This window comes from Benincasa hispida, chromosome 11 (genome assembly GCF_009727055.1).
Source record: "Benincasa hispida cultivar B227 chromosome 11, ASM972705v1, whole genome shotgun sequence".
NCBI lineage: Eukaryota > Viridiplantae > Streptophyta > Magnoliopsida > Cucurbitales > Cucurbitaceae > Benincasa > Benincasa hispida.
In genome coordinates, this window is record NC_052359.1 from 44,634,480 (window position 1) to 44,660,926 (window position 26,447).

The 26,447-nt window shown below is 36.1% G+C and overlaps 3 protein-coding genes across 8 annotated transcripts in view; 1 reads left to right on the forward strand and 2 right to left on the reverse strand.

The window, feature by feature from the left end:
- Positions 1–1,572: 1,572 nt before the first annotated feature.
- LOC120091844 (transcription termination factor MTERF4, chloroplastic) lies at positions 1,573–3,829 on the reverse strand. 6 transcript variants are annotated; one of them, XM_039049992.1, is made up of 2 exons: positions 3,695–3,829; positions 1,573–3,299 (listed from the first exon to the last, which is right to left on the reverse strand). In XM_039049992.1, the coding sequence occupies exon 2, from the start codon at positions 3,268–3,270 to the stop codon at positions 1,729–1,731; it is 1,542 nt and encodes a 513-aa protein (XP_038905920.1). In that variant the 5' UTR covers positions 3,271–3,299; positions 3,695–3,829; the 3' UTR covers positions 1,573–1,728. The 6 variants fall into 6 exon arrangements, with proteins under 6 accessions (XP_038905920.1, XP_038905923.1, XP_038905921.1 ...); XM_039049995.1 differs by having other exon boundaries at positions 1,573–3,622; positions 3,695–3,811; XM_039049993.1 differs by having other exon boundaries at positions 3,453–3,810.
- A 1,000-nt stretch (positions 3,830–4,829) lies between these two features.
- LOC120090711 lies at positions 4,830–5,327 on the forward strand. The gene has a single exon (XM_039048428.1). The coding sequence runs from the start codon at positions 4,830–4,832 to the stop codon at positions 5,325–5,327; it is 498 nt and encodes a 165-aa protein (XP_038904356.1).
- A 6,958-nt stretch (positions 5,328–12,285) lies between these two features.
- LOC120091254 (syntaxin-132-like) overlaps positions 12,286–26,447 on the reverse strand; it is a 34,168-nt gene continuing 20,006 nt past the window's right edge. The window contains exons 7-13 of the mRNA XM_039049203.1: positions 14,433–14,475; positions 14,290–14,350; positions 14,175–14,200; positions 14,003–14,080; positions 13,717–13,797; positions 12,796–12,861; positions 12,286–12,679 (exon numbers count right to left, since the gene is read on the reverse strand). Coding sequence (XP_038905131.1) covers positions 12,506–12,679; positions 12,796–12,861; positions 13,717–13,797; positions 14,003–14,080; positions 14,175–14,200; positions 14,290–14,350; positions 14,433–14,475 — 529 coding nt within the window. The 3' untranslated portion in view covers positions 12,286–12,505. The remainder of the gene's footprint in view (positions 12,680–12,795; positions 12,862–13,716; positions 13,798–14,002; positions 14,081–14,174; positions 14,201–14,289; positions 14,351–14,432; positions 14,476–26,447) is intronic.

A 26,447-nucleotide genomic window follows, 5' to 3' on the forward strand; every position in this document is an offset into this window, starting at 1 on the left:
CACTGAAGTATAAATTGGAAAAATGTTAATACATAGAAGGACAATTAACAATTTAATACAGTAGGGACTAAAATGAAAAAAAGAATTCAAACATTAAGCCGACAGTTACTGCCGACACATCAGAAACTTAGCTTTCATTTAACAAATTGGTCTACTCCCTCACAAGGTGTTCAAACGATTGCTTCCACTCAAACGTTCATACAAAAGCCATTGAAAATATGTTTTTACTTTGATTGATTTCATCGACTCTCAAAAACTACCTGAAAATGTAATTTCTCTAGATGAAATAGAGAGTTTCTACTAACATGGACTCCATAGACAAATTTGGATGTCAAATTTGAGAAAGTGAATTTAATAACCAGAGTATAAATAGACTCCATCAGCCAAAAAAAAAAAATTAATTTTATTCATGAACTCAACAAATACAAACATTTCCTTACATAGCTAGATTTCACATCCACGGAATCAAAAATATTTATTTTTCAGATATTCTCTAGGAGTTGAATTATACAAGTTACCTAATTAGAAGATGTAACAACATTTGATAAAATAAACATCAGGATGAGCCAAACACGAGTGGATCATGTCAACTACAAAACAAACTAGTTTGTTGAGACTGAAACACAAAACAAAGCTATCATTCAAGGTGGAGGCTCAATCAGTCGATGAAGTTGTTAATATTCTACAACAAAAATAGGGACATCAGCTACTTAATCAGGAAGGTTCATCCCAACACCAAGGAGGTTTTATTTTTTTTATTTTTTATTTTTTTTTCCCAAAACTATCAACTAGCAAATGATTGTGAAAGGAGAGAAATATAACCTCCCTTCCAAGTATGCAAATACAGATTTTGTGTATTGCACTATTCTCTCAAAAAAAGTAACCTAAGTAGGTAGATCGCCTCTTTATTTAAAAAAAAAAAAAAGCAAACTAAATAGGTAGATCACCTCTTTGATTAAAAAATGACGAGTTTACCTTTGACTTCTTAGTTATGGCACATATTTCATGGCATTTAGATATGCTCATGTTGACAAAATAATAATATCAATGAAACTTTGGGATCGAGTGCATCGAACATTAACCAAAAGTTGGTTAGGCTGCAAGTGAATCTATAAAACTTAAGGAAAGCATGGACATCATAGTCGGAATAACGCGAGACTAGTTCCAACCTCCAAAGGGGTACACTCGGATCTTCCTTCCAGTTAAGACACCCCAAATCAGAGTTCTGATCATTTCATTGACAGCTGCTTATAATCTTCAATTGGAGCAGTTGAATGTTAAAATAATTTTTCTGCATGTAGATCTTGGGTGGAATAATTTCATTGACACGCACTACCCTATAGGATTCTCTCTCTTGGAAATGAGAAAATAATGTTTTGCATTGGGCTCTTTCATTAACAGCTATAAATATAAGTATAAGTAAGTTAGTCTACCATATTTTTTCTTGACAGAAAGAAAAAGAGATGGTTCCATGTGCTTGTTATATCTTTGTGAAAATCCGTCTACGGTTTTAAACAAAAGTCCCATTAACGAAAAGTTTTGCAAGTGTATCAAAGTACACTATTTTAAGAGTTTTTTTGAAAATCCTTTTTTCAGAATAAGTATACAATGTGTATTTTCACCATTTTTTTTCGTCTTTTAGGTTCTAAAAAATATCAAACCAAAAATAGCTCACAGACCAAACAGACAGAGCAAAAGAAAATTTGAATAAATAAAAGGGGGAACTTTCTAAAGAGAAACAATACGTCTGTGAAGTTTTTCATCACACTCATCCTCCTCAACCTCATCATCTGACACAATAATCTCATTCCCTGGTAGTTCTAATCTCCCTCCCATACAAAATGATGGCCTCAAACTCTCTGTTTCAATGAATTCACCCTTCAATCTCTCCTCAAACCTTTGATCACTGCAGTTGAGAAACCAATTTAATGAACATCTGATTCCCTTGCTCTGCAGCCTCTCATACCTTGGTTTTATCCTCGATTCCAAACTGTACGTAAAATATTCGGGGAAGTTGACAAGTTCTTTAATTGGCCTGCCCATCTCAGACTTGAAGAAGTAGTAACTGTTTTTCATGAGTTCTACACGACAGGCGACCAGCTGAGGACATTTAATGATCATCTTAGCTACATCAGAGGACGGAATACCGCGTCCAAGAAAGAACTCTGCCGGTTTAATTATCACGTGTTGGTGAAGGCTGACTATCTGTGGCATTTTTTCTATCACTTGTGCAAACCCTGCAGGATCAATCTTGAGCTTTAGGTCAAAGAAAAATTGCTGAGAAGACAACTTCGCTTTCAGAGGCAGCCCAAGAATTTGTGGATATTGTGCAATCACCGAAGGAAGCAGCTCCTTCCTAATCCCGAAGCTTAGCAAGCAATCTATATTGGGCTTCACGGTCTCTTCAAGATCATAACCAAGTATGTATGCTCGCTTCTCGAGCATTCTTGCTACTATCTTCTTTGGCAAACCTAAAGAAACAATAAACTCAACGAGGGGCTTGATCATGGTTCCAACTCTCATCCCCAAAAAGTACGGGTATTGTGTGACCATTGGTCCAATATCTCTTGGATTAACACCTATACTCACAAGATATGCAACAGATGTACTCATTGTCCCCTCAAGCTTGAAACCCAGAAGCTCAGGGTATTTCTGGAGGACATATCCAATATCTTCTTTCTCCACATCGAGCCCACGAAGAAGCTTAATGACGGGAGCAAGCTCAACAATGACACTGGCATGCAAGACCTGTGGATAATTCTTAATAAATTCTCCAAGTTTTGGCCTTGGAATCCCAATTTTCTCCAAGTAACCTAGAACAGGTATTATATTTTTGCGAACACTACAACCTAGCATTAATGGGAACTCGTTAATGTCATCGATCGTCAATCCTAACTTCTGAAGAAACTCGACACGCTCTCTCATGACTTCAACCGTAGAAGGCAGCTCCAAGTGTTCTAATTCATCAGGAACAATCCCCAAACTCTTTAAGTAGTCACAGATTATGACTCGGGAAACAAGTTTTTCTTTGCGCCCTTGAACAGCTCCCCAGGTGACCGTAGGCATTTCATATTCAGGAAGTTTTGAGGATTGAGTCGAATACAGTACACCTAATGGAAAAACCCTCCAAAAGCTTTGAATATGCGATTGGTGGGCACATGGATTCAGGTAGGATTTGGTAATCTTGGGGCAGAATAAGCCAAATTTCTCGTAAATTTGATGGGCAATGCCCAAAACCAGGGAGAACTTAGCAGATTTTCTTGGCCTCATAAATGATAATGCAGTAATTTGAATCAAAACTGCCAAAGAGAGAACAAGCAGCGCCAATCAGACAGAGTAACTGAAACAGAAACAGAAAAAACAGCATCTAACTCCATAGAATCCTCCCAATCTCCTATTAGAAAGCTGTAAGGGCAAGGAAGATAATAAACCCTAAAACGGAATTCACTTACATAATAATATTCCCAATCTTAAAAGGGGTTAGTTTGTAAGATCAATGTTTACAGGTGGTCATTGAAGGTTAGAGTTCAGTCCAGTTCTCATGAATGCAATCGCAGTGGAAACGGAAAGTATCAAAAACCCAAAGTGGACGACGATGAGAGTGTAACAATGGAAACCTAAACTGGACGAGAATCAAGATATGAAGTGTGAGTACAAGCTAGTGAGTTGGGTTGAGAGATGGAGAGAGACATACCGGTATCCTTTCAGGTGGAGGAACGGCGAGCTGTGAACGGCGGCGGGCGATGGGATTTGGACTTTGGGAGAAACAGGGGAAGGAGAGGGATAGCAGGGGGCGACTCTCGCTTTGAATGAATTAACAATGAAAATTTCACCAAATGAAAAAAAAAAAAAAAAAAAAAACTTCTCTACTCGTGACAAGAAACCTTTTTACTATTGACCTTTTGCCCATACAAAATTCTAAAATTACTTCAATTTTAAAAGCCTTCAGATGGTTTGGTATCTGCGCTCCCTACGAATACTTTACAACAATAGGACCCTTCATTTCCTTCTCAAAGCATTTTTCTTTGAAAAATTCTCTCAAATTTGCTCCCATTTTCTCTCTGAACTTCAGTCAAGAACTCCTCGTAGGTTTCTCGTCGATCGTCTCTATGCACTTGTCATTGTGATTTGAAAGGTATGAGACTCTTCTCCTTGAAGAATGCATGTTGATATTCGAGGGTTAATTATCTTTTAGGGTTTAATCGCATATTCGTTCATAATCGATCGTTGAGAGAATACTAAGCGATCAAATAGAGAATACTAAGCGAGCGTTTAGAGAATACTAAGCAAGCATTTAGATATTACCAAGTGCTTGGATAGAGATTACTAAGTGATCGAATAGAGAATACTAAGCGACCATTTAGATATTTATTGTGTGATAATTTAGGTTTATATCGTGTGATCATTTAGGTTTATATCGTGTAATCGTTTAGCTAACTGTTAAGCGGTCGTTTAGATATTTCTTATGTGATTGCTTAGGTTTATATCGTGCAATAGTTTAGCTAACTGTTATGCGATCGTTTAGATTTTTATAGTATGATCGTTTAGGTTTATATCGTGCGATTGTTTAGCTAATTGTTACGCGATCATTTAGATATCTGTTATGCGATCGTTTAGCTAACTGTTACACGATCGTTTAGATATCTGTTATGCAATCGGTTAGTTTTTGTTATGCGATCATTTAGTTTTCATTATGCGATCGTTTAGTTTTTGTTATGCGATCATTTAAGTTTTATAGACGATCATTTAGATATTTTAGACGATCGTTTAGATTTTCTAGACGATCTTTTAGATTTTCTTGTAATGTACATGATTGTCAGATTGGTAAGATGGTCGTCCCTGCTAAGAAATATTTCCGTGCTACAGTTGCTTGCCAAGTCCACAAAATTGCCCTTGTGATTAAGAATAAGTTGACAGAAGAACAGATGAGGTTGTATAGGAAAACGTTCTTTGGTCCACTGTTGGATATAAATATTGTTTTTAATGGACAACTTTTGCACCACTTTCTGTTAAGGGAGGTAGCAGATGCGAACCCAGACGTTATAACATTCAATATTCTAGGGAAGAAGGTAACATTCTCCCAAGAGGATTTTAACTTGATAACTGGGTTGTGGCCAACCAGGGAAACAATAGAAAGAGAAACAAGTGGTGAAAGGCTGCAAAAACTCATTCTTGGACCGAAGGACCCAAATGAAAAGGATAGTTCTTACAAGGATGTGGAGACCACATTCGAGAAGTTCAGTTTTACTAATGACAAAGATGTTGTCAAGGTTGCATTAGCACTATTTATTAAAACGGTGATGATTGGAAGAGACAAAAAAATCTAGTTCAATGTTAATATATTTGGGATTGTCGATGACCACGACGTCTTTGTACATTACGACTGGTCTTCTCTCTTTTATCGATGTACATTACTGTATAAAGGGATATGATTCAAAGAAAGCAGAACGTGATCACCATGTCTTACATTACTGTATAAAGGGATTCATACTTTCTTTCCAGGTATGTACTTTTGTTTCTGATTCATTTTAATAAACATTGAACCTGTGTGTTATGTACGTGTAACAAAGTTTCCATATCGTATATTTGGGCTTATGAAATTTTATCCACATCAAGTAAGTCCATACCCACCAAAGTCAGCAAGGTTGAAATTCCTAGAATTCTTAAATGGACTTGTTCTTGTGCTCTATCTTATAAATTATTGAGCAATAAAGTTTTCCACCCAAAAAAAGCAAGTAACAGATCACTTTTGACTAGTTCATTTGTTTATAGTTTCATGCATTATGACTTGCTCATTTGTTTATGTACAGACTATTGTTGTGTCAAGGTTTGTACCTAGCACAGAGGAGATAAGATACAAGGAGGACCGACTGGAAGGACTTAATGTGGTTCCTATTATTGGAGAAAGAAGGATTGAAAGGGTGAACACTCCATCGATTCTCACGAGTCCTTTGGTGGGTACGAAGAGCATGAACCCTATGTAGAAAACTCTGTAAATGTGCAAGGTATAGAGCCAGAACCACGTATGTCGATTCAGGCTAACCCAATAGAGCCGAAACCATGTATGTTGGTTCAGACTAACCCAATAGAGCCAGAACCATGTAGGCAACAGAAGTCCTCACGACACCGTCATTTCAAATCATACAAGATTCTCAGGGAGGAAATTAAAGAAATTTGCAAAGATTTGATGAACTTGACTACCATGGTCCGTCAGATGGGAGATACATTACTGTCCAACATCATCTGATAGGCCAATAATTGAACAAAATAAAGATGATGGTCCATCATCTAAATAAGGTATGCATTTTTGTACAGTCATTTAAATATTCTCAAATAGACGATCGTTTAGAAAATCTTAAACGATGGTTTAAATTTTCTAGACGGTCATTTAGATTTTCTAAAGGACCATTTACATATTCTTAAACGATCAATTACCTCCCTTGACAGAATAGTTCGTTTGATTTGTTTAGGATAGTAATAATACAAGGACTCATCATGATGAGAGGTACAATAATGAGGGGCCCCGTGATGATAATAATGGTGATGGTAACAATAATAAGGGACCTCATAATAATGATGACCCCCCTCAGACCGATGCAGAAGATCCCCTCGTACCCATCAAGAAACCTACAGTGTAGAAGATCCCCTTCAGACTGATGTAGAAAAAACATGTCAATGAACATGTCAGTGAACGACTAGTCAATAAACAGCCAATTGGGATGATCAATGAAGTCAATGAACTCTCCACTTAAGCGTTCAGTCTTAGGGGTCATTTCATTGCGGATTCAACAAAGATTGTGGGGACATCAACTCAGAAGGATGCTACTGAAGTTGAGGTACACCCCTGATACAGGGACCAAGTGCCATGAAGACATGCTTAAAGTATTGCCTGTCCTCTACTTCAACCTCAAATATCGTACTTGGATTTGCAAACTTAAGTGCCTCGTCATATGCCCTAACAATAGCATATGATCCTTCCAGCGACCCTCGTGCAAATACCAATCCGTACTCTCTAGCACGGTAAACCACCCGTAACTTATGTTCATTCCATAATCTCGTTGGACGTCCTTAATTATATCCCTCGGGCGGTATGTTCGACCAACTTGTTCGTTTGGATATTTCGTCACTTTGAAGGAATCACTTTCTTTCATTTTTTTCTCATGGACCCTCCACATGCATTGTTCCACCGAACATCGGATAGTTAGCAAGCTCTTTATTGACTTTTTTTACACGGTAGTCAAAGTTCTTTCTTATTGCAAGCATCAATAATTTAATTAACAAATTATATTTCGAAAAGAAAATTTGTCTGACCTTTATATCCTCGTCATTCAAACAAACATGAGGTATTGTGATGAGGTCGTCATACGATGGACCCTCTGATGGTCTGGGTATATCTATAAATGGTTAGGTTGGAATGGTGAAATGTATTTGGACCAAAGGCATCACAATTGGTGGGACAAAAGCAAGTAAAGTTGGAAACATTGATGTAAGGTGTTGGAGAAGATTATGGTCCTGAAGATTGCTCATATCCATGTTCAGTATCGAACTGTGAAGTACATCTAGGTTCATTGTTGTGACCAAACCAAGCTAAGGTCTTCATCGTCGATTATGTTGATCGGGGGAGCTGGGACTAATATATTGTAACAACATTTGATGTGTATATCAAACATATCCGGATCGATATTCAGTCGTTGGTGCATCATACTCATTAATTCACTGATTGTTATATCATTTCTGACTTTCAGACCTTTCTTATGACCTCCAACATAATTTCTTCCGGACTTATCTCAATCCCCACCAAATCGTACAAAGATGTGAAGTAGCATCATTAATCTACAATGGGATAAGAAAATCTTAAGCAATGTCCCATAAAAGTTTAAGAAATCGCACAGTAATTGATAAGTAAACGTCCAACTATTTATAAGTGCTCGCTTAGTATTGTATATGCAAACACATATAAGGTTTTGAACGATCATTTATACAATACTACACGATCGTGTAGTATAGTATAAACGATCGTTCAGAAATTTATATACAATCGCATATACAATACTAAGTATACGATCCTTTATAAATTACTACACGATCGTTTATAAATTACTACACGATTGTTTATAACTTAGTATACGATCGTCTAGTAATTTATGACCGACCGTTTATATTGTAATGAATTATTATGTATATATTACTATACAATCGTTCATTTAATGCTAAACAACACTTATTATGAAAGCGATCTAGGATAAGAAATATTATAGAATATCACTTACATTCTCTCTGTTTCTGAATCTGACGATGCAGCGATCAACAAAGATATTGGACTGAAACTCTGAAAGAACAATGGGAGAATTTCGTGGGGAGTTCAACAAAAAGTGAATACAGAGAATGACCTTCCATTTTGTTCATACCAATGTTATTCAATGTTATTGGTAGAATATTAGTTGGAAATAAATGCTTTGGTGGAATGTTGGTGTTGTATTGCATACACATTGAATCGTTGAAGGAAGAAGATGGATGGCTTTGGTCTGAAGGCTTTTTAAATCTAAGGGTAATTTTGGAATTTTGCATGGACAAAAGGTAAGTGGTAGAAAAGCTTTTAGGAAGTAGTCATTGGGTAGAAATGTTTTGGTATTTGAATCATTTTGTGAAATTTCTCGATAACCAAGGTGCTGAAATGATGGTGAAAATTATGAAAATTTTATGAGAAAATTATGAAAGTTTTGGATGGTAAAAAAAAAAAAAACTAACATCAATTTAAATCCTTTGTTGAAAATTGTGAAACTATAAAATTGTGTGTAATTAGGATCACAAAATTGAAAAACTTGTATCGGGCTCACGTAGTTAATTAAAAAAGAAGTCAAAATTATCTCGAAATATTGAAATTTCCTCGAAATATCAAAATTTCTCAAAATTTTCTAGAAATCTCTATATTTCTTCGGGAAGAATCGGAATATTCTCGAAATTTCAAATTCCAAGAAATCTCGAAATTTCGTCGAAATTAGGGGAAAAAAAGTTTTCTTCAATCAAAATTTCGAGCCCTTCAAAATCTCAAAATTTCGAGATTTTGATGAAAAATTTAAACTATGAAAATAACATAACTTTTTTAAGAAACAATTGGTTGACTAATTAGAAAAGCAACATGATCATTTGATTATTTATTGATTATATTATGGCAAAAAAATGTTAAATTTATATTATTTAAACTGTGAATAATTAGTAAGAAGTTTCTCAAGTTGTCATGTTATTTCTCAAATTAGTGACAAAAATATCAATTACTGAATTTGGAACTAATTACATATTGATATGTGTCCCAAATTAAAACTGAAGACATAAAAGTGATAAAACTTGATAATGCCAAGCAACATCATCATGATTTTTAATTGCATAGTCTAGTTTGGTCCAATTGGATCATAACATTTGAATTTGAGTCAAGTCAAGACCAAAAATAGGTTCTTTTGATTCAAAGGTCAATCGATCCCAAAATTTAATTGATTGGGCGATCATCCAAGCCTCAAATCCATATTGTCTTATGAGTATTCTATAAATAAATGAGTCATTCATTTTGGGGTTCAGAAAGTAAAGTTTTAGGAAGAACTTAAAAAGGAATCATCAACTATCAAAAGATCTCCTAAGATCTTGAAAACTAAACGATCTTTGAAGACTAATGTTTTCGAAAATAGTAAACATTCTTCTATGTTTTCCATTTCAAGAACATTGTCGTACTTATCTAGAGTAAAACGTACTTCTAAGAGAGAGAATCATAAGATCAAGTGTTAGAGATTGAACCACACTTCAGAAATCTATATAAACTCAAGTTCAATTTATAAACTATGTTTCTCAAGAAATCTCGTTTGAACAAATCGGCACGCCAAATGAAACTTTCTACCTTTCATCTCTCTAATTCAAGGTAAATAATAATGGCAAAGGAGATTGCATCTAAAACTACCGTTGCAAACGACTCCTTCCATGGGATTTTGTTACATGCAGTTGCTCAAAAGAGAGCTCACAGGAGCAAGAACAAATTCCTATCTTCACTAAGAGAATATGTAAACATATGATAAATCGCCTCGAGGCAAGATCTATTATGATTTTATGGCTTCAAGCCTCATAATTAATCTTTCAAGTATTTACAAATGACTATTTAATTATTTTTACAACATTATATTATCCATTACATGTTAATGTCCAATATCATCATTATAATCTTATACAATATGTAGTTGACATACAATAGGATCATATTCAAGAAATAACCTAAAAGATCTATAGTATACGAAAAAGGTGTCTTATCTTGATAACACTATGGTTACAAGTCACTTTGTAATTACTACAAATGATTAGATCTAATTCTTTCATGTAGAAACACGTAAGTAGGAGTTTCCTATACAATGAATTTGTATAAGACTAGATCACCAAAAATTAAATATCTCTTTATAAATGTGTTAACTGAGAAAATTAATATTTCACACGATGGTCATGACTTTATCTTAATCCTGAGTGATTTATGAACTTCTGTCCTGTGAATGTTTTTCCTTTGATTTGCATGAACTCCTGCCTTTGTTGTCACTTTGATAAGCCTACTATTTTGGAGCACTTGACGAAATACGAAGCTCGATCATAAGTTTCATAACATACAATTCAATCTTTCACATATAAGGAAACCAGATTAGTAATAATTCCCTTAAGTGTTAATTTCAGGATTTAAAAAATCAAGCTCCACTCTCTCACTAGCTCAATAGAGATTTAGTTTATGATTATATCATGAACAAATTGTTCATTAGAAGATCAGTGACACTTTCAGGTATTTGTGGTGCACATCAGTTTGGACCAAAACTTTAGTTTCAACTAAAGAGGATGAGTTACTATTAGCCCAAGATGATCCAAAATTGAATGGAGTATGCAAAGAAGTATGAAGGTTGTCAATTCCATACAAACTTTATTCATTAGCCATCAAAGCCCCTCCACCCAATCGTAGCTCCATGGTCTTTTGAAGAATGAGGACTTGATCTTGTTGATCCTAAATACCTAGAAAATAAATCTCCCATTTCAAATACTTTTGAAGAATGAGGACTTGACTTTGTTAGTACATGAATTCAAAATTGATTATATTAAAAAATACATTGTTTTATTTTGAATTGTAAATTTAAAAAATATAAAACAAAGAAAACTGTGAAAAACAAAGATGTCATTGGAGAATGTCGTCGTCATAGACATCTTAAAAATCCAAATTGTAAGAGGGGATCTAAAATTAAATAATTGTCTCCTATATTTGCATTCTAGGATACCCGGACATCTCAAGATGGTCAGATACTTCATATTTCACATTACTACAAAATTAATGGAGTATCCCATGAGAATCTTACCACCAAACAAATTTTTCTTGGTATATCTAAAGTTTTATACGTCTTTCAATTATGTCTATTATATCTATCAACATCTATCTTTTATGGTATGTGTCTATTAATCTATCAACTGTCTGTTGGTTACAAACCTCTATCAAGTATCAAGGATGATGTTTATCATTGTTTATACACAGGTGAAAGGAATTATGTAAAATTATCTAAAGTTGTTCGAAAATTTTATTAAAAAGAAAGTAGTTCTATTTGTCAATTCATAATCCTCCTGGTATATTTACAAACACGACTGATTCCCACCCATTTAAAAAAAAAAAATCTCTTTTTTTTTTAAACAAAAAAAATGTCGATTATTTAAAGCTAACACCTTTTATTTTAGAGCAGATATGGCAAGTTCATGATTAGTTTTAGCTTCTGGGTTAAAAATGGCCAAACTTCCTTCAAATCCACTTCTTCGTTTGCAATATAATATTATAGAAATGAAAATATTGATTATTTTTCAAAATATGAGAATCGGGCAAATTTAAAATTTCGTCCTTTTCCATTAAAGTTGCTATCGAACTTTTCATTTTCATTCAAGCTCTTTATCAACTTCTCAAAATACTTATAACATGGACGTAGGATCAATCTAGCTAGGCTAAAGTAAAGACCAAACCGTCATAACAAATACATTATTATTATTATTAGGTTATATTTCTAAACCAATTTGTAAACGCAAATTTTAAACTACTAATTGATTTTGAATGATTAAAAATATTTTTGGATTAATTTTGAAAGCAATAAAAATGATTTTAACAATTTTAAAATCACTCCCAGAGATGTCATAAAAGTTAAAATGCATCATAATATTGCCACCACATGCTGCATAACCATGAAGGTACAGTTATTTCACAAACAGCTCAAGCTGAGACCTCTTGATTGGGAGAAGAAGTGTTTAATTTCACAGAATGCTCAAGCAGATGGGCATTTTGTTGAAGATATAAAGAATATACTCATATATATTTATATATACTTCATCTTGAAAGCAATATGACACATACCTAGCATCTTTCTTTGTTCCAAAAATGGATCAAAAAATCAACACAAATTGTAGGTCCAGGCAGAGGTACAAATCCTTTAAAGTGATATTTATACAGACAGATGATGGGCACTTAGGCACCCTTACCATTATTCCATGGCTTAAGGACTCCCACTACTATGACCACAACAATGATTAGAAGGATTATGATGGCAATGCACATCCATTTCCTAGAATTCTTTTGCAGCTTCTTTGCCTTTTGAAGAGCAGTATTCCCTTGTTGCACATGATCTACTGCACTTGTAACCTGGAAGGAGCACAGCAGAATGAATACCTCAGTTACAAATTCATTTTACATTTAGTTACACTTCACACCTACAACTCCAAAATGAAGATATTTCAAGATCAAACTATAAATATTACATGTGATTCAATATTGTCGAGCATATCCCCTTGTGCCTCCACCAATACTGCCATGTCGAGAAATACCTGCAAAGTTAAAGGTACTTGGTAGATGTTATGTTTTGTTATGTAGTCATTATAAGAGAGTCAGAGAGACACCCAAAATAAAGGAAAGATGAAACGGAGGGACTCTCCCGATTGCCGTCTGAACATTCAAGCTGAACAACTATTCTAATTCCATGCAAATTTTCCTAAGATACCACTCTCAGAAGAGCTCTAACAAGAAATGCAAAAGTTTAAATTAATGTACTTCATAAGTTCCCCAAGGATTTATGACCAATTCGTAGATAAAATGTCATTCAAAATTTTAAATGTTTGAAATAGACAGTAATTAAAACTGCTTATTTTTGTTCCATCCAATGCTTTCCTTAACCAGTCGAATAAAAATGATTGGATTTATTCTCTTTAGCAGCCACAAAAACAAATCTTAAACCAACTTCTGACTAAATATCCAAACCTCCCGATTGACTTGGCAGTTGCATAAAGGAAATCAAATTAACGGTGTGTTTGGTTTAACTTTTCAAATGTTTAATTTAGAAAATAAATCATTTTAGAAAAAATTAAAGTATCTAGCAATCACTAAAAATAGCTTTTGGAATGCTTTCAAAGTTTATTTTAAATAGTTTTTATCAAAAGAATTTAAATAAAAATGACTTTTTAAAAAAACTTTTTTCTCTGGTCGGTCAATCCAAACAGGTCCTAAGTTGGATATTCAACTATAGGCAAAAGCTAAGAGTGAAAGAATAATGTATGCCAGCATGACCAAACACAATTTCCATTATACTGCCGACAATAGAAAACTTTTCTTCTTAATTTTTGACTTTACATAACTATCACTTCTAGGGAATGAAGATACTGTATGCATAAAATCTAATAATGTACCTGCTGTAGCTCGAGTAACTTCCTCTCCAGTTCTCTAACTGCACTATGACGCTCTTGAATTTCAGCTAGTGTGTCCATTACCTACGAAGTATTATAAACATATGGAAAGAAAAATATAACATACATAAATCAAGGCACAAAAAGTGTACTGAGATAATAATAACGCAGTCCATGTACACCAGTAAAGACTCGAAAGCATAAACTTTCAAAGCTAAAACTTCAATGCAAATAACACGGCTGGGGAAAGGAAGAAGGGGAAGTGATGATAAGGTAGAAGCAAATATACCTGTCCTCGCCCTTGTTCTTGAATTGCCTTCTGAAAAATTTGTTCACTATCCCCAGTTTCAATTAACTTCTCGATGGTCTGCATGTTCATATGATGATGGAAACACGGCCACCGCACGTTAAAACATTATCAATGGGATCCACAAGAATTCTAAGAATAGTGGAAGTACTACCTCTTCGTCAGCCCTAGCGCCTGTGACTGAAAATCATAGAAGCCAACAGTAAAAACTATAACTCCAAAATAATAACAGTTTGAGCACCATAATTTTTATGGCTGAGGGATCAAACCTGTGAAAACCCGTCTCTCAACAACCTCCCGGTATTCTTGATGGATTTTTTCCCGTAAAATCTACAATTAATATTGCAATCCATTCAACCCATGATCTTAGGCAATAATGACTCTAATCCAACAAAGAGATCATAAAATTTACCTGGAATTCAGTCATCTTGTCTTTTAACTTCTTTTTTAAGGAACTAATTTTTTTTTTTTTTTAAAAAAAAAAAAAATAATAATGAGTGAAACATTCCATTCATAAAAAATACATTTATCAAGACATCATGAAATTTATAAACTCAGGAAGCTATATGAATTATAACAAATTTGAAAGAAAAGAGGGAAAAGAAATAAAAAGGAAAAACTGAACTTTAACTAGACAATTGACATTATAGCCAAACTACAACAAGATCCAAGAAAACACCATTTTACTTGAATTTGGGATGGAAATATTATTATATTTTTTTCTCTATATTTGTGAGAAAATGCAAGGCCTTCTATGTTAGAAGAAAGCCCATCTACCATTAAGGAAAGACTCTTGTAGAAATAAAGTATAAATTTACCCGTAGTACACATCTAAAATCACAGAGATATAAAAAGACATCCAAAAATCCAACACTCTCCAAGCTGGTTCTTAGATGTCTTCCATATCCAGTTTGTTAAGAAGTTTATCCAAGTGTCTTTTCGAAAGGCCTTTAATTAGCATATTAGATGTTTCATCGGTAGTCGGAATATAAGATATATACAAATTACAATTTACAATTGACTACCACACCAATCTTCTCCTTTATGGAAACAGAAACGAGCCTCTTCATTGAAGTAATGAAATGAGACTAATGTTTAAAATACAATAATGGAGACGAAAGAGAAATAACCAACAAGAAACGAAATCAAGTACAATGCAAACACTTAGCAATAGAGTAGAGGCTAACTAAAGAAGAACAAACAAAGCACTACATCTTTAACAATGACTTGAATTGAATAGTCTATAAAAGATTGAAAGAGAGCACCAAGGGAAGGAATTGACTGGAGTCATCTCAAAACAGCCAATGAAGTGACGCGTCTAAAAAATGCATTGAATCCTTTCAGACCTTCAACACTTAAAAGTCTCGATCAAGATTATAAGAAGCTAAATTTCAACTTGAACCAAGCATGATAGATATTATCCAAAAATTTCAAAGACTTCTTCCCACTGTTCACTTCCTTTCATTCTCAAAAACAGCAAACCGAGACTTCATCTTGCATCCTTTTAAGTTTAGCAACAATAATAAAACCAACCCATCCTTGAGCTATGATAATAGCAACCGATTCACACAACCAATTTCACTACGTCATGGATAACCTTCTAGAGCTTAGTAAAAATTGGAGATGAATTTTTCTCAAGATTTTAATTGGGAGTTTGGAAATTGAAGTCTGCTTCCCCTTCAACCAAGGCTTAAGACCGATCATTCCTCTTCCATCTTCAAGAAATACCTAACTTCTCCACTTCCCTGTTTAGAGAGCAACTACCAAAATTATTTGCCAAGGAAGGAGGGAAAAAGAAAAAACAATGGCCTGTACTATTGAAAGGTCTTCCTAGATGACCCCCTTCTCTTTTCACATTGTCCTGATGTTCCAAGAAATGATCTTCATACTCGAAACATCTCTTATGGAGATGCAATTTCCAATGGTTGAAAACAACAAGCAGCAACTAAAGATGAATATTTAGAGGGGATTTGAGAAGGAGATAAATGTGGAGCTCTTACAGAAGGTGGTTGTTGTAGGAATAGAGATCTGTAAGCTTCCCCCAAATGATACGGTGTGGATTCTTCCTCAGCTTGAACTACTGGAGAGTCTTCATCAAGGTCTTCACTCTTCACACTAACATTAGACTCATCATCAGAGTCATGGATCACTTGCTTCTTTTAGTCTTGAGAAAAAGTTTCTTGGACAAAAGACACTTTTGAGCCTGGAACAATGAAATTGGATTGTACATTAGTTGCTGAAGAATGTATTTTCCCTGGGGAACTTTTGCTTTGAGGGATCAGAGCACGAACACAAATGTCCTCCAAAGAATCTGGATGGGTTGAATGATTTAACAGTGAATCAACCGATGACTTTAGCTTTTGATCTTTGGAATTCGTGGGCGAATCTGTGAAAACTTGAGGACTCAAAATCTCATTAAGGTCCTTTTGATAATCTTGAGCTGACCCTTCCCCCTCTGAAAGTATGTTTTTCAAATGTGACTTTGAAGAAGTAGCCTGATCCGGGCATGGTTGAGATGGAGACTTTTCAGTTTTTTATTCTTCTTCAAATGTTGGTCGAAACGATGTGTCTTTTAAACTTTCCCATAGTAATTTAGTTAGTCCTTCTTCCTTAAATGATGCATCCTGTGGATCCTCAATAAATCTGCAGAGAGAGAAGGTAACTTAATAAATGCACCAGATGTCATTACATCAGCCCTTTCAATGTCCGAGGTATGAGCTGCCTTTTCCTTTTCCAAGCCGCAAATTCCATTTTCCAGTGTAAAGTCTTTTGAGAAAGTCGTATGCATGTCTGAGTGGTGTAGCAAGGGGCATTTTTGTAAAACTAACCAAGGAGTGAGTTAGTTAGTAGTTATTATTTTGTTTGGATCTTGTAATCACTTTTCCCTATAAATAATGACCTCCTCCCTCATTTATATGGAGATAACCATTTCATTCAAAGTTAGTTTTTTGGTGTTATACCAAATGTTGGTATCAGAGCATTCCAAGAGATCCTTGGACTGATGGCCAACCAACGAGCTGCCAACCCGAACACGGATGAGCGGCCTAAGCAAGAACAAGAGGCGGAAGACACACCCGTCTTCTCTCCAAGAACTACAACGATATGCTTGCTATCCATTGAAGATTCTTTGGAGGGAATTCATGGAACTTTCAGTAGCATTCAAGAATCAATAGAAGCACTTACTAGGAGGGTGGATCGGCTAGCAGACCCTCCTCAAAATAATAAAGATGACCTGGTTTTCAATCAACATTTGGGAAGGAGAGGAAGGCGTGGAGCGGGGCAACCGAGGTTTGTCCAAAATCAGAAAGAAATTCATCAAGAAAGACTCCAAGATTTCAAAGACAGCTCCAAGAAAACCCAAGTAGACAACCAACTGTTCAAGAAAGGCTTCAAGAAGACCAAGATTGGTACTCATCAAGTGAATATGATCAAGAAGTGGAGTTCTATGCTCCAAGAAGGCAACGAGAAGAGAGATATGGAGTGACTCGCATGATTACAAAATGAAGACTTGTCGACTTTCAATGGGAAGCGTGATATTGAATCATTCCTTGATTGGATCAAGAATAAGAAGAATTTCTTTACCTACATGAATACTCCTTATCACAAGAAGGTGCATTTAGTAGCCTCGAAGCTAAAAGTCAGTGCCTTGGCTTGGTGGGATCAACTTGAAATCAATAGGAGAAGGAATCGCAAGCAATCGTTTCACTCGTGGGAAAAGATGAAAAGATTTATGAGAGAACGGTTTCTTCCTCCCAACTATGAACAAACATTGTACAATCAATATCAAAATTGTAGGCAAGGGGCACAGTCGGTGGCTGATTATATTGAAGAACTCCACAGGCTAGGAGCAAGAACGAACTTGATGGAAAATAAGCAACATTTAATAGCAAGATTTGTGGGATGCTACACATGGACATCAAAGATAAGGTAAAAGTACAACCTTTTCACTTATTATCCGAGGCCATTTCTTTTGCTAAAAACCGTGGAGGAATTGAATGAAATTCGCTCTAAGAATTCATCAAGAACAGCCGCATGGGAAGCATCCACAAGTAAGAAAACAAGACTTGTTAATAAGAATCTGACCAGCCACACCCATCATCTTCAACCAAAGGAAAAAAGAAAGAAATTCAAGAAGGGGCCGACCAAAAAAAAAAAAAAAAAAAACAGAGGCAGTTTTCGAGAAAAGAACTCAAAACACCTACAATTGGCCCTCATTGGACAAGTGTTTTCGATGTGGCCAAGCTGGCCACCTATCCAATGCGTGTCCTCAACGAAAAGCAGTAGCTTATATGGAAGAAGAAGAAGAAATGTTGACTGAAAACAGTGAAAAACATGAAGAGAAAGCTGAATTGATTGAGCCGTATAAAGGAGAAAGAGCATCTTGTGTTCTCCAAAGGTACTAATTACTCCTAAATGAGAATCCAACCCTCAACGACATTGTCTCTTTAAGACAAGATGCACGATCAATGGGAAGATGTGCAACGTGATTATAGACAGTGGAAGTAGCGAGAACTTCGTGTCCAAGAAGCTTATGACAGCATTGAACCTCAAGGTGAAACCTCACCTAAATGCATACAAGATTGGTTGGGTGAAGAAAGGTGGAGAGGTTGAAGTCAATGAAATTTGTACAGTTCCCCTCTCAATTGGCAGTGGATGCAAAAGATCAAATTATACGTGACGTATTGGAGATGGATGTATGCCATATCCTCTTGGGGAGACCGTGGTAATTTGACACTCGAGCCTTGCACAGGGGGAGAGAAAATACATACAAGTTCCAATGGATGGACAAGAAGATTGCATTACTCCCATTGAACAAGAAGAATGATGAGGGAGTAAAGATGAAGAAAAAAGACAGCAGGTACTTGTTTATTACAATAAGTGGCAAAACATTGATGAAGGAAAGGGAAGCTGAAATTTTAAGACTTGTCAGTCCAAAGATATACAAGAAGTTGGAGTTCCTCCGGAGGTGCAAAAGTTATTTGATTAATTCCCTCAACTTAAAGAGGAACCCAAGAGGCTACCTCCCCTGCAAAACATCCAACACCATATTGACTTAGCCTATGTGCGGTGCTAGCCCTACTCTCACGCCTAAAAAAGATGGCAGTTGGAGGATGTACTTTGATAGTAGAGCTATCAACTGGATTATAGTGAAGTATAACTTCCTAATCCTAGAATAGATGATTTACTTGATCAACTTGGAGGAGCGTTAATATTCTCAAAAGTGGACTTGAAGAGTGAATACCACCAAATTCAAATAAGGCTGAGGGATGAATGGAGGACTGCATTTAAGCCCTACTTCTCATTCACAGATCGATAGCCAAACCAAGTTATCGCATTGAGTTGCCTTGTGACCCACATATTAATCCAATATTCAATGGCTAATCTCAAACCTTATGTTGCTTCTGATGACTTCCGTTTGGTGTCCTAATTGTCATCGTCGAGGACGAGTTTGATTTTAGGGGGATGGAATATGGTGTGCCAAGGGGCCTTTTTGTAAAACTAACAAAGGAGTTAGTTAGTAGTTGTTATTCTGTTAGCATCTTGTATTCACTTTTCCCTATAAATAAATACCTCCTTCCTCATTTAGAAAGAGAAAATCATTTCATTCAAAATTAGTCTTTTGATATTACACCACTAGGGGTGCCTTTTCAGCTTCTTCAAACATATCCACTGTGAATCCTTCACCTAACATAGTTTCTTTAATTCAGATAATATCCAAAATATTTGAAAAGTCATTTTCCATAGAACTATTTTTGTTGAGGAGATGATTGCTCTGATCATCCATGGGATCCCTACCTTCAAATTGTATAAAAAACTTCCCCAAATTTAAGTCCTCAATAGATAAGGATGCTGGGATGAATCCATATAAATTATTTTGAACTTTAATATATGCTGAAGAACAGTCCAAAAAATTTGAAGTTTGTGAAGAAATTTCCACCAATCCACCCTCGTGATCACCAATAGTTTCAAAAATTGATTTTTTCGAAAAAGGCAAAGTCATTCTTAATAGAAATCCAGCCCCCCATAGCATTTGATAACTTCTGGCAGACTATGATTCATTTCTGACCAGCGCTCTATCTTGAGGTAGAATCTACCATACTCGAGCCATTTGCCTTCCAAAAAATCTGAATCAATCTCCTTGTCAATCTTGATCAAGGACTTACCTGCTAAAAAGGGATTAATTGAGGTGGAAGCTTGAAAGAAATCCTCAAGCAGGGATTTAATATCACTCAAAGAGTAGAACTCCATTAATTTTGTCACCACGAGCAAAGAATTAAAGTCCATATTTGACATATCTTTTTCTTTTTTGACCCAGACAGAGGAGGTGTGGAATGGACCTAGTTTTTCTTCAAGCTTTCCATTCTGTCTTGATTGTTTTTTTTTTTTTTTTTCCAAATTCTGATCGAACGGTTTCTGCAAAGGAATTTGTAAAGTCACCGTTCTTCAATTCCCCAGCCAGGTCTTCATTGTAAACTTGAGGAATCTGCATGTGTAGCATCATACATTCCTTGAGCATTGAAAAGAACGAATGACAACCTTGTTATTATTCCTCCCAGCTGGAATATGAATATTCGTTCTTCCTCCCAAAGAATGCCAAAAAGCATATTCCACGAACCAACCTTCCTCAAATCGAAATTTGGCAAGTTGAGTGATACCTCGATCGATTCTGTTATTTTTCTAAGAAGAAAAACTTGCATCTGATCCTTAAGCATGGTGCTCCAACCTTCTAAGAGCCAATCCATCATCTGAGAAGAAATTGTAACAATTTGCTTTCTTTCCAAGTCCTCTACCAAAAACCTGAATCTTCGAGCCAAACACAGAAGTACCAGTTGCTGATATTGCAACTTTTGATTTCCATAATTGATAAAACGAACGTGGTATTTGGGAAGATTAAATATGGAAGAGTCGAAGATGTTGTGAAGTGTATGGTTGCTGATTGGAAAAGGGGCAGTCACCGGAGCTATGGTCGTAAAACGAGAAGGTGTGGAGAGAGGAGAGAGGAGAGAGGAGAAGTCACAATTGGCTCATGAACTTTATGTTGTGAAGTGTATGGTTGCTGATTGGAAAAGGGGCAGTCACCTGAGGGGAAGTCACAATTGGCTCATGAACTTTATGATAAACCCCAAACTCCCAATCTTCTCCTTTATGAAATGCTTCCAACTTCAATAATGTTTTGTCCTATCATGTACAGTTGGATAATGAGTTATAGCAACAGCAGTCTTGTAATCAGAATAGACCGTATATGCACCTTTTGTGACAATTTTAGTTCATATATCATATTGACCCACATACCTTCACAAATTCCAAGAGCCAATACTCTAAATTCTGCTTCTGCACTACTCCTGGCTACTACACTGCTTTTTGCTAAGCCATCATGTACCTTTGTACTACATATCCATTTTTCTAATGCCTTTATCAGTTAGTTTGGAAACACGTCTTTGTGATCTTGAGAAGGCAAGAATGGCAGTGAGTTGAACAACTTGGTAAGATGGAATTTAGCTTCCATGTCTAAAGCTTATGGTGGTATTGATATTGGAGCTTTAAATCACAGAGATGTGTCTCTCATTGTAAAATGGGGTTGGAGGTTTACTTAAGAATCTAATGCATTGTGGAAAAAGGTAATGGATCAGACAATTTCAATTGGCATATAAAAGGCAAGGGACATTCAAGTCTCCGTGGCCCCTGGGTAAGTATTTCTAAGATGTAGAAGAAAAATGAATCCTTATTGCACCTCAATGTGAGAAATGAGAGAAGAACTCAATTTTGCTACGATCCTTGGCTTAACAGTTCTACTTTGAGGGATCAGTTTCCTTGCTTATTTGCAGTTGTCTCAGTTCCAGAAGGCACAGTTTCATCTTTTTGGGATTCCTCAGTGTCATCACAGAATATTGTTTTTAGAAGATTTTTTAAAGATGAAGAGAGTTGATTTCAAAATCATTTGTCGGGTCTTTTGTCGGTAAAACTTACATCTTTGGAAGACTCACGACTGAATCTTCAGGCTCATTTTCAGCCAAATCCTAGTTTAACCACTTGGCTTCATAAATCAATATGGACAAAGATTTGTTTGCTGCAATCTGGGAGTCAAAAAGGCCTAAGAAAAGAAAACTAATATCCTTATGTGGATAATGATCGACAGCAGTCTCGATTCCTCTGATGTACTGCAGAAAAAGCTTCCTTTGCCACTATCCTTGCCTTCAATTTGTATTCTTTGTCCACAGGCGGGGGATTCTCTTGATCACATTCTTTTTTAATGTCCATATTCACAAATGTGTTGGGCCCAATTATTAGCTATTTTCAATCCTCGATGGGTTTTCTCATTCAAGCCAAAGGATAATGCCATCCACCTCCTACTTGAAGGCTCGTCACCATTGCTTTGGAATAATGCAGTTTTTTTTTTTAAAAGGAAACGATTCATTTTATTAATAAATAGAGAGGAGCGAAGGCTCTAAGTACAAGAGAGTTATACAAAGAGCAAAGAGAAAATACAAGTGCTTGTAAAAGGATCAGGAGATGCACCCGGACGTCTCAACTAGGTTGACACTCCCTTAGCACCCTCATCATCTCCAATACTAACCCATAACTGGGAGATATAATAACAAGATTACAAAATGAGGACAAAGCCTAAAGAAACATCAAAAGTGAAAAACTAAAGATAAAGCCAAAACAGTGGCCTGAAACTTATGGAAATATATAAAAAGTTCAATAAGTGGTGCTGAAATCTGGAAATCTGGAAATGTTTAGTGTTGTCCGATGGGAGGGGTTGAGATAAAGGCCCCCCAATTGAGGTTGAAATCTGAAAGGCTATAGGCACGGAAAGGATCGAAAAGGAGGCACCAAGAGGAGGCTTGACGACGGGCGGCTTCAAAGCGGTCTTGGCATCTAGTGGCTTTGTTATGGAAAATCCTTTGATTTCTTTCAAACCAAAGGTCTGCCAATAAGGCTTTTACAGTATTACACCATAACAAACGGATAGATTTGTGGGAAATGGGGCCGGCAAGGAGCTGAAACACGTTACTTTTGAAATCATTGCACAAGATACATGAAAGATTGAAAAAACACAGCAGCTTTTTCCAACACCAATTTGAATAAGGGCATGTGAAGAAAAGGTGAAGGGAGTCCTCACTATGATGTAGGCAGAATGGGCAAATTGTGGGGGAAAGGGAGGATACTGGTTGCTTTCTCTGGAGGACTTCAGCTACATTCAGCTGATCGAAAAGCATAATCCAAATAAGGATGTTGACTCTTCTTGGACTTTTTGTTTTCCAAATAGCTGAGAAGATGGGCTTTTCCAAGGGGGAGAATGGTGTTAGGTGGCTTTTGAGGGATTTAACGGTGTACTGGCCAGTGGTTGAGATGGACCACACTCTTTTATCAAAAGAGAGAAGGGCTTCTACTTACAATTTTCCTCAACAAGTCTTGGAAGGCCAACACTTCTTCATCTTTGAGCGATCTTCGGAAAGTAATGGACCACGAAACTATACTATTGTCCCAATGATCGACAATTGAGCCATTGGGGAGCATGGTGATTATGAATAAGCTAGGAAAAAGGATACTAAAGGGGAAGGGTCCTTCCTAAGTGTCTAACCAGAAGGCAATTTGACTGTCATTACCAAGTTTGAAAGTGGCCAAGGATTCTACCTTAAGTCATGTCTTTGAGATGCTAATCCATGGACTTTTCAAACTTCTACCGCCTTTCCCTGCCGTGTGCCAATCAAAAGCATCCTTACCATGAATACTTCTAACAACTTTGCCCCAAAGAGAGTTTTCCTCATTGAAGAACCTCCAACCCCATTTAGCAAAGAGTGCAATGTTCATAGCTTTGAGCCCTCCAAGACCTAGACCACCATCTGCTATTGGTGTTTGAACCAATTCCCATTTAACTAAGTGATTTTGCTTGCTGCCCTTATTGCCTTCCCAAAAGAAGCTTCATATTAACCTTTCCATTTTAGTTGCTACCCCTTCGGGCATAAGGAAGATGGCCAAGTAATGGGTTGGAAGGTTTGAAAGGACTGAGGTGCAAAGAGTGGCTCTTCCACCCCTAGATAGATTGAATCTTCTCCATTTGTCGAGTTTACCATGTACTTTATCTAGGACCGACTGCCAAAAGGAGGCTCTTTTCGGGTAGCCCCCTAAAGGCAACCCTAGATAATAGAAAGAGAGGTGATCAGCCGAAACATTCAATGAAGCTGCAGTAGTATAAAGTTCACTATCATCCACATTAATGCCATAGAGTGCTGATTTATCCCAATTTACCTTCTACCCTGAACACCATTCAAAAAGCTCCACTATATGCTTAAGTTTTGACAACATAGTTCTGTCATATTTGCAAAACAATAAGGTTTCATCCGCAAATTGGAGTATAGAGACTTGAACTTGCTCTTTGCCTACTAAAAAACCTTCAATGATGCCGGATTGGTTGAGTTTGGAAATTAATACACTCAAAACTTTGCTACCTAAAAGATAAAGAAAAGGGGAGAGAGGATCACCTTGTCTTAGCCCTCTTGAAGCGGCCACTCTTCCCCTTGGTCTCCCGTTAATGAAGACCGAGTAAAGTGGGTTTTTGACACATCCCAAGATCCATTCTATCCATTTCTAATTGAAGTTCTTGGCCCGAGGCACTTTTTCTAGAAAATCCCAATCAACTCGGTCGAAGGCTTTCACGATATCAAGTTTAAGGATCCAATCCTTCTTCTTTTTTGCTCTATACTCTTCCACCGCTTCCTTGGCTATAAGTATGGGATCCAAAATTTGCCTTCCTTCTATGAAAGCACATTGGGAGGGAGCAATGATGTCGGACATTACCCCTTTCAATCTCTCGGCTAACACCTTAGCAATGACTTTGTAGATTAATGAGGTTAAGCTAATGGGTCTGTAATCACTTACCTTGATTGCTACTTTCTTCTTTTGAATTAAGCAAATGAAATTCTCTTTTATACACGCATGGATCTTGCCATTCTTGTAGAAGTCATTAAGGGTATCTTGGAAGCTTGCCTTGAGAATAGACCAAAATTTCAGCAAAAATTTTGTGGTGAAGCCATCGGGGCCTGGGGCTTTACTTTTGCCAAGGGTTTTTATGGCTGAGAGGATTTCTGTGGCTGAAAAATTATTTTACAGGAGAAGATTCTGATTCGGGTTCACACAAGGCCAGTCTAAATTTAAAGGGAGATGCCTCTGCCCTGGAGATTTTAGATAAAGGCTGCTGTAAAAGTTGAGTATTAGGGTTTCAATTTCTGCACTCGACTTTGTTGGGACCCCTTGCTCATCAACTAACTCGTTTATAAAATTTCTCCTCTTTTTTGCTGCTAAGAATCTGTGAAAAAAGTTTGTATTCTCATCTCCCTGCTTGAGCCAGTTTAGTTTACTCTTCTGCAATAGGTTAATTTCTTCCAACCTATATAAGGCCATTAGTTCTGATTTTGAAGAAGACCAAGCTGCATAATCAGTGCTGGAAAGTGGGGAATTCTCAGCAAATGTATCCCAATTTTTTATTTCTGCTAGCAGCCTCTCCTCTTTCTGTTTTAATTCTTCCTTATTGCTGTGATGCCACTGTTTTACCGGTGTTTTTTTGGATTAATGCAGTTAAATCCCTTCTTTCTAAATTGTGGCGGGAAAGAAATCAACTTACTTTTCAAAATGTCCATCGAGGTATGCTAGCTTTGATGCAGCTTTATTAAAATCTTCTTCTTAGTGCTCATTATCGAAGAACTTTGTTGAACTCTCCATTCAGGATATCTACAAAATCTAAAATGCTTATTTTTCCTATTTAGTGTTTGGACTAGTTTTCTCAGTTATGTTCTTCTATTTGTCCTCCATTATTTTTTTCTTTATGTTTCTGATCTGTTCTCTATTAGAGGTCGTATTTTGTTGTCTCGTATAGTTACTTTTTACTTCTTTTGAAGTTTTGTATCCTTGAGTATTAGTCTCTTATCAGTTTCGTAACGAAAAAGAAATTTTGTTAAAAGAAAAATTTTAAAAAAAATTACAATTATATTTTTCTTTATTATTTATTATTATTATTTTTTAAATTAAATAGTTTTATTGATATTTTTAGGTTGAGTATATTTTACATAAAAATGTTACTAAAGATTTTAATTTATTATTAATTTATTTTATTCATTTAGGCAATGTAATTTTGTCGCCTCTTGCCCTAAGGCAATGAAGAGACTAGTCACCTTAGAGTGCGTCTTGCACTTAAAACATTTTGCTCAACATTTTCTCATAAAATTTTTAAGTAATGACATAGGCATGCAGAAAACAAAATAATAAATAATAATTTACTCTCCACCCTAACAAGCTCGCGTAAAACACAACTCGAATTCATACAAAACAAGAGGCATCATGCTCTCCTAGACACAATTTTGTCACATCTCTGTCAAATCCAGATTATTAGTCCATCCTTCCATATTATCCCAACAATTCTGTAGAA

Coding starts and splice junctions, on each gene's coding strand:
- LOC120090711 (XM_039048428.1), top strand. CDS start 4,830: ATGGTCGTCCCTGCTAAGAAATATTTCCGTGCTACAGTTGCTTGCCAA.
- LOC120091844 (XM_039049992.1), bottom strand. CDS start 3,270: ATGAGGCCAAGAAAATCTGCTAAGTTCTCCCTGGTTTTGGGCATTGCC.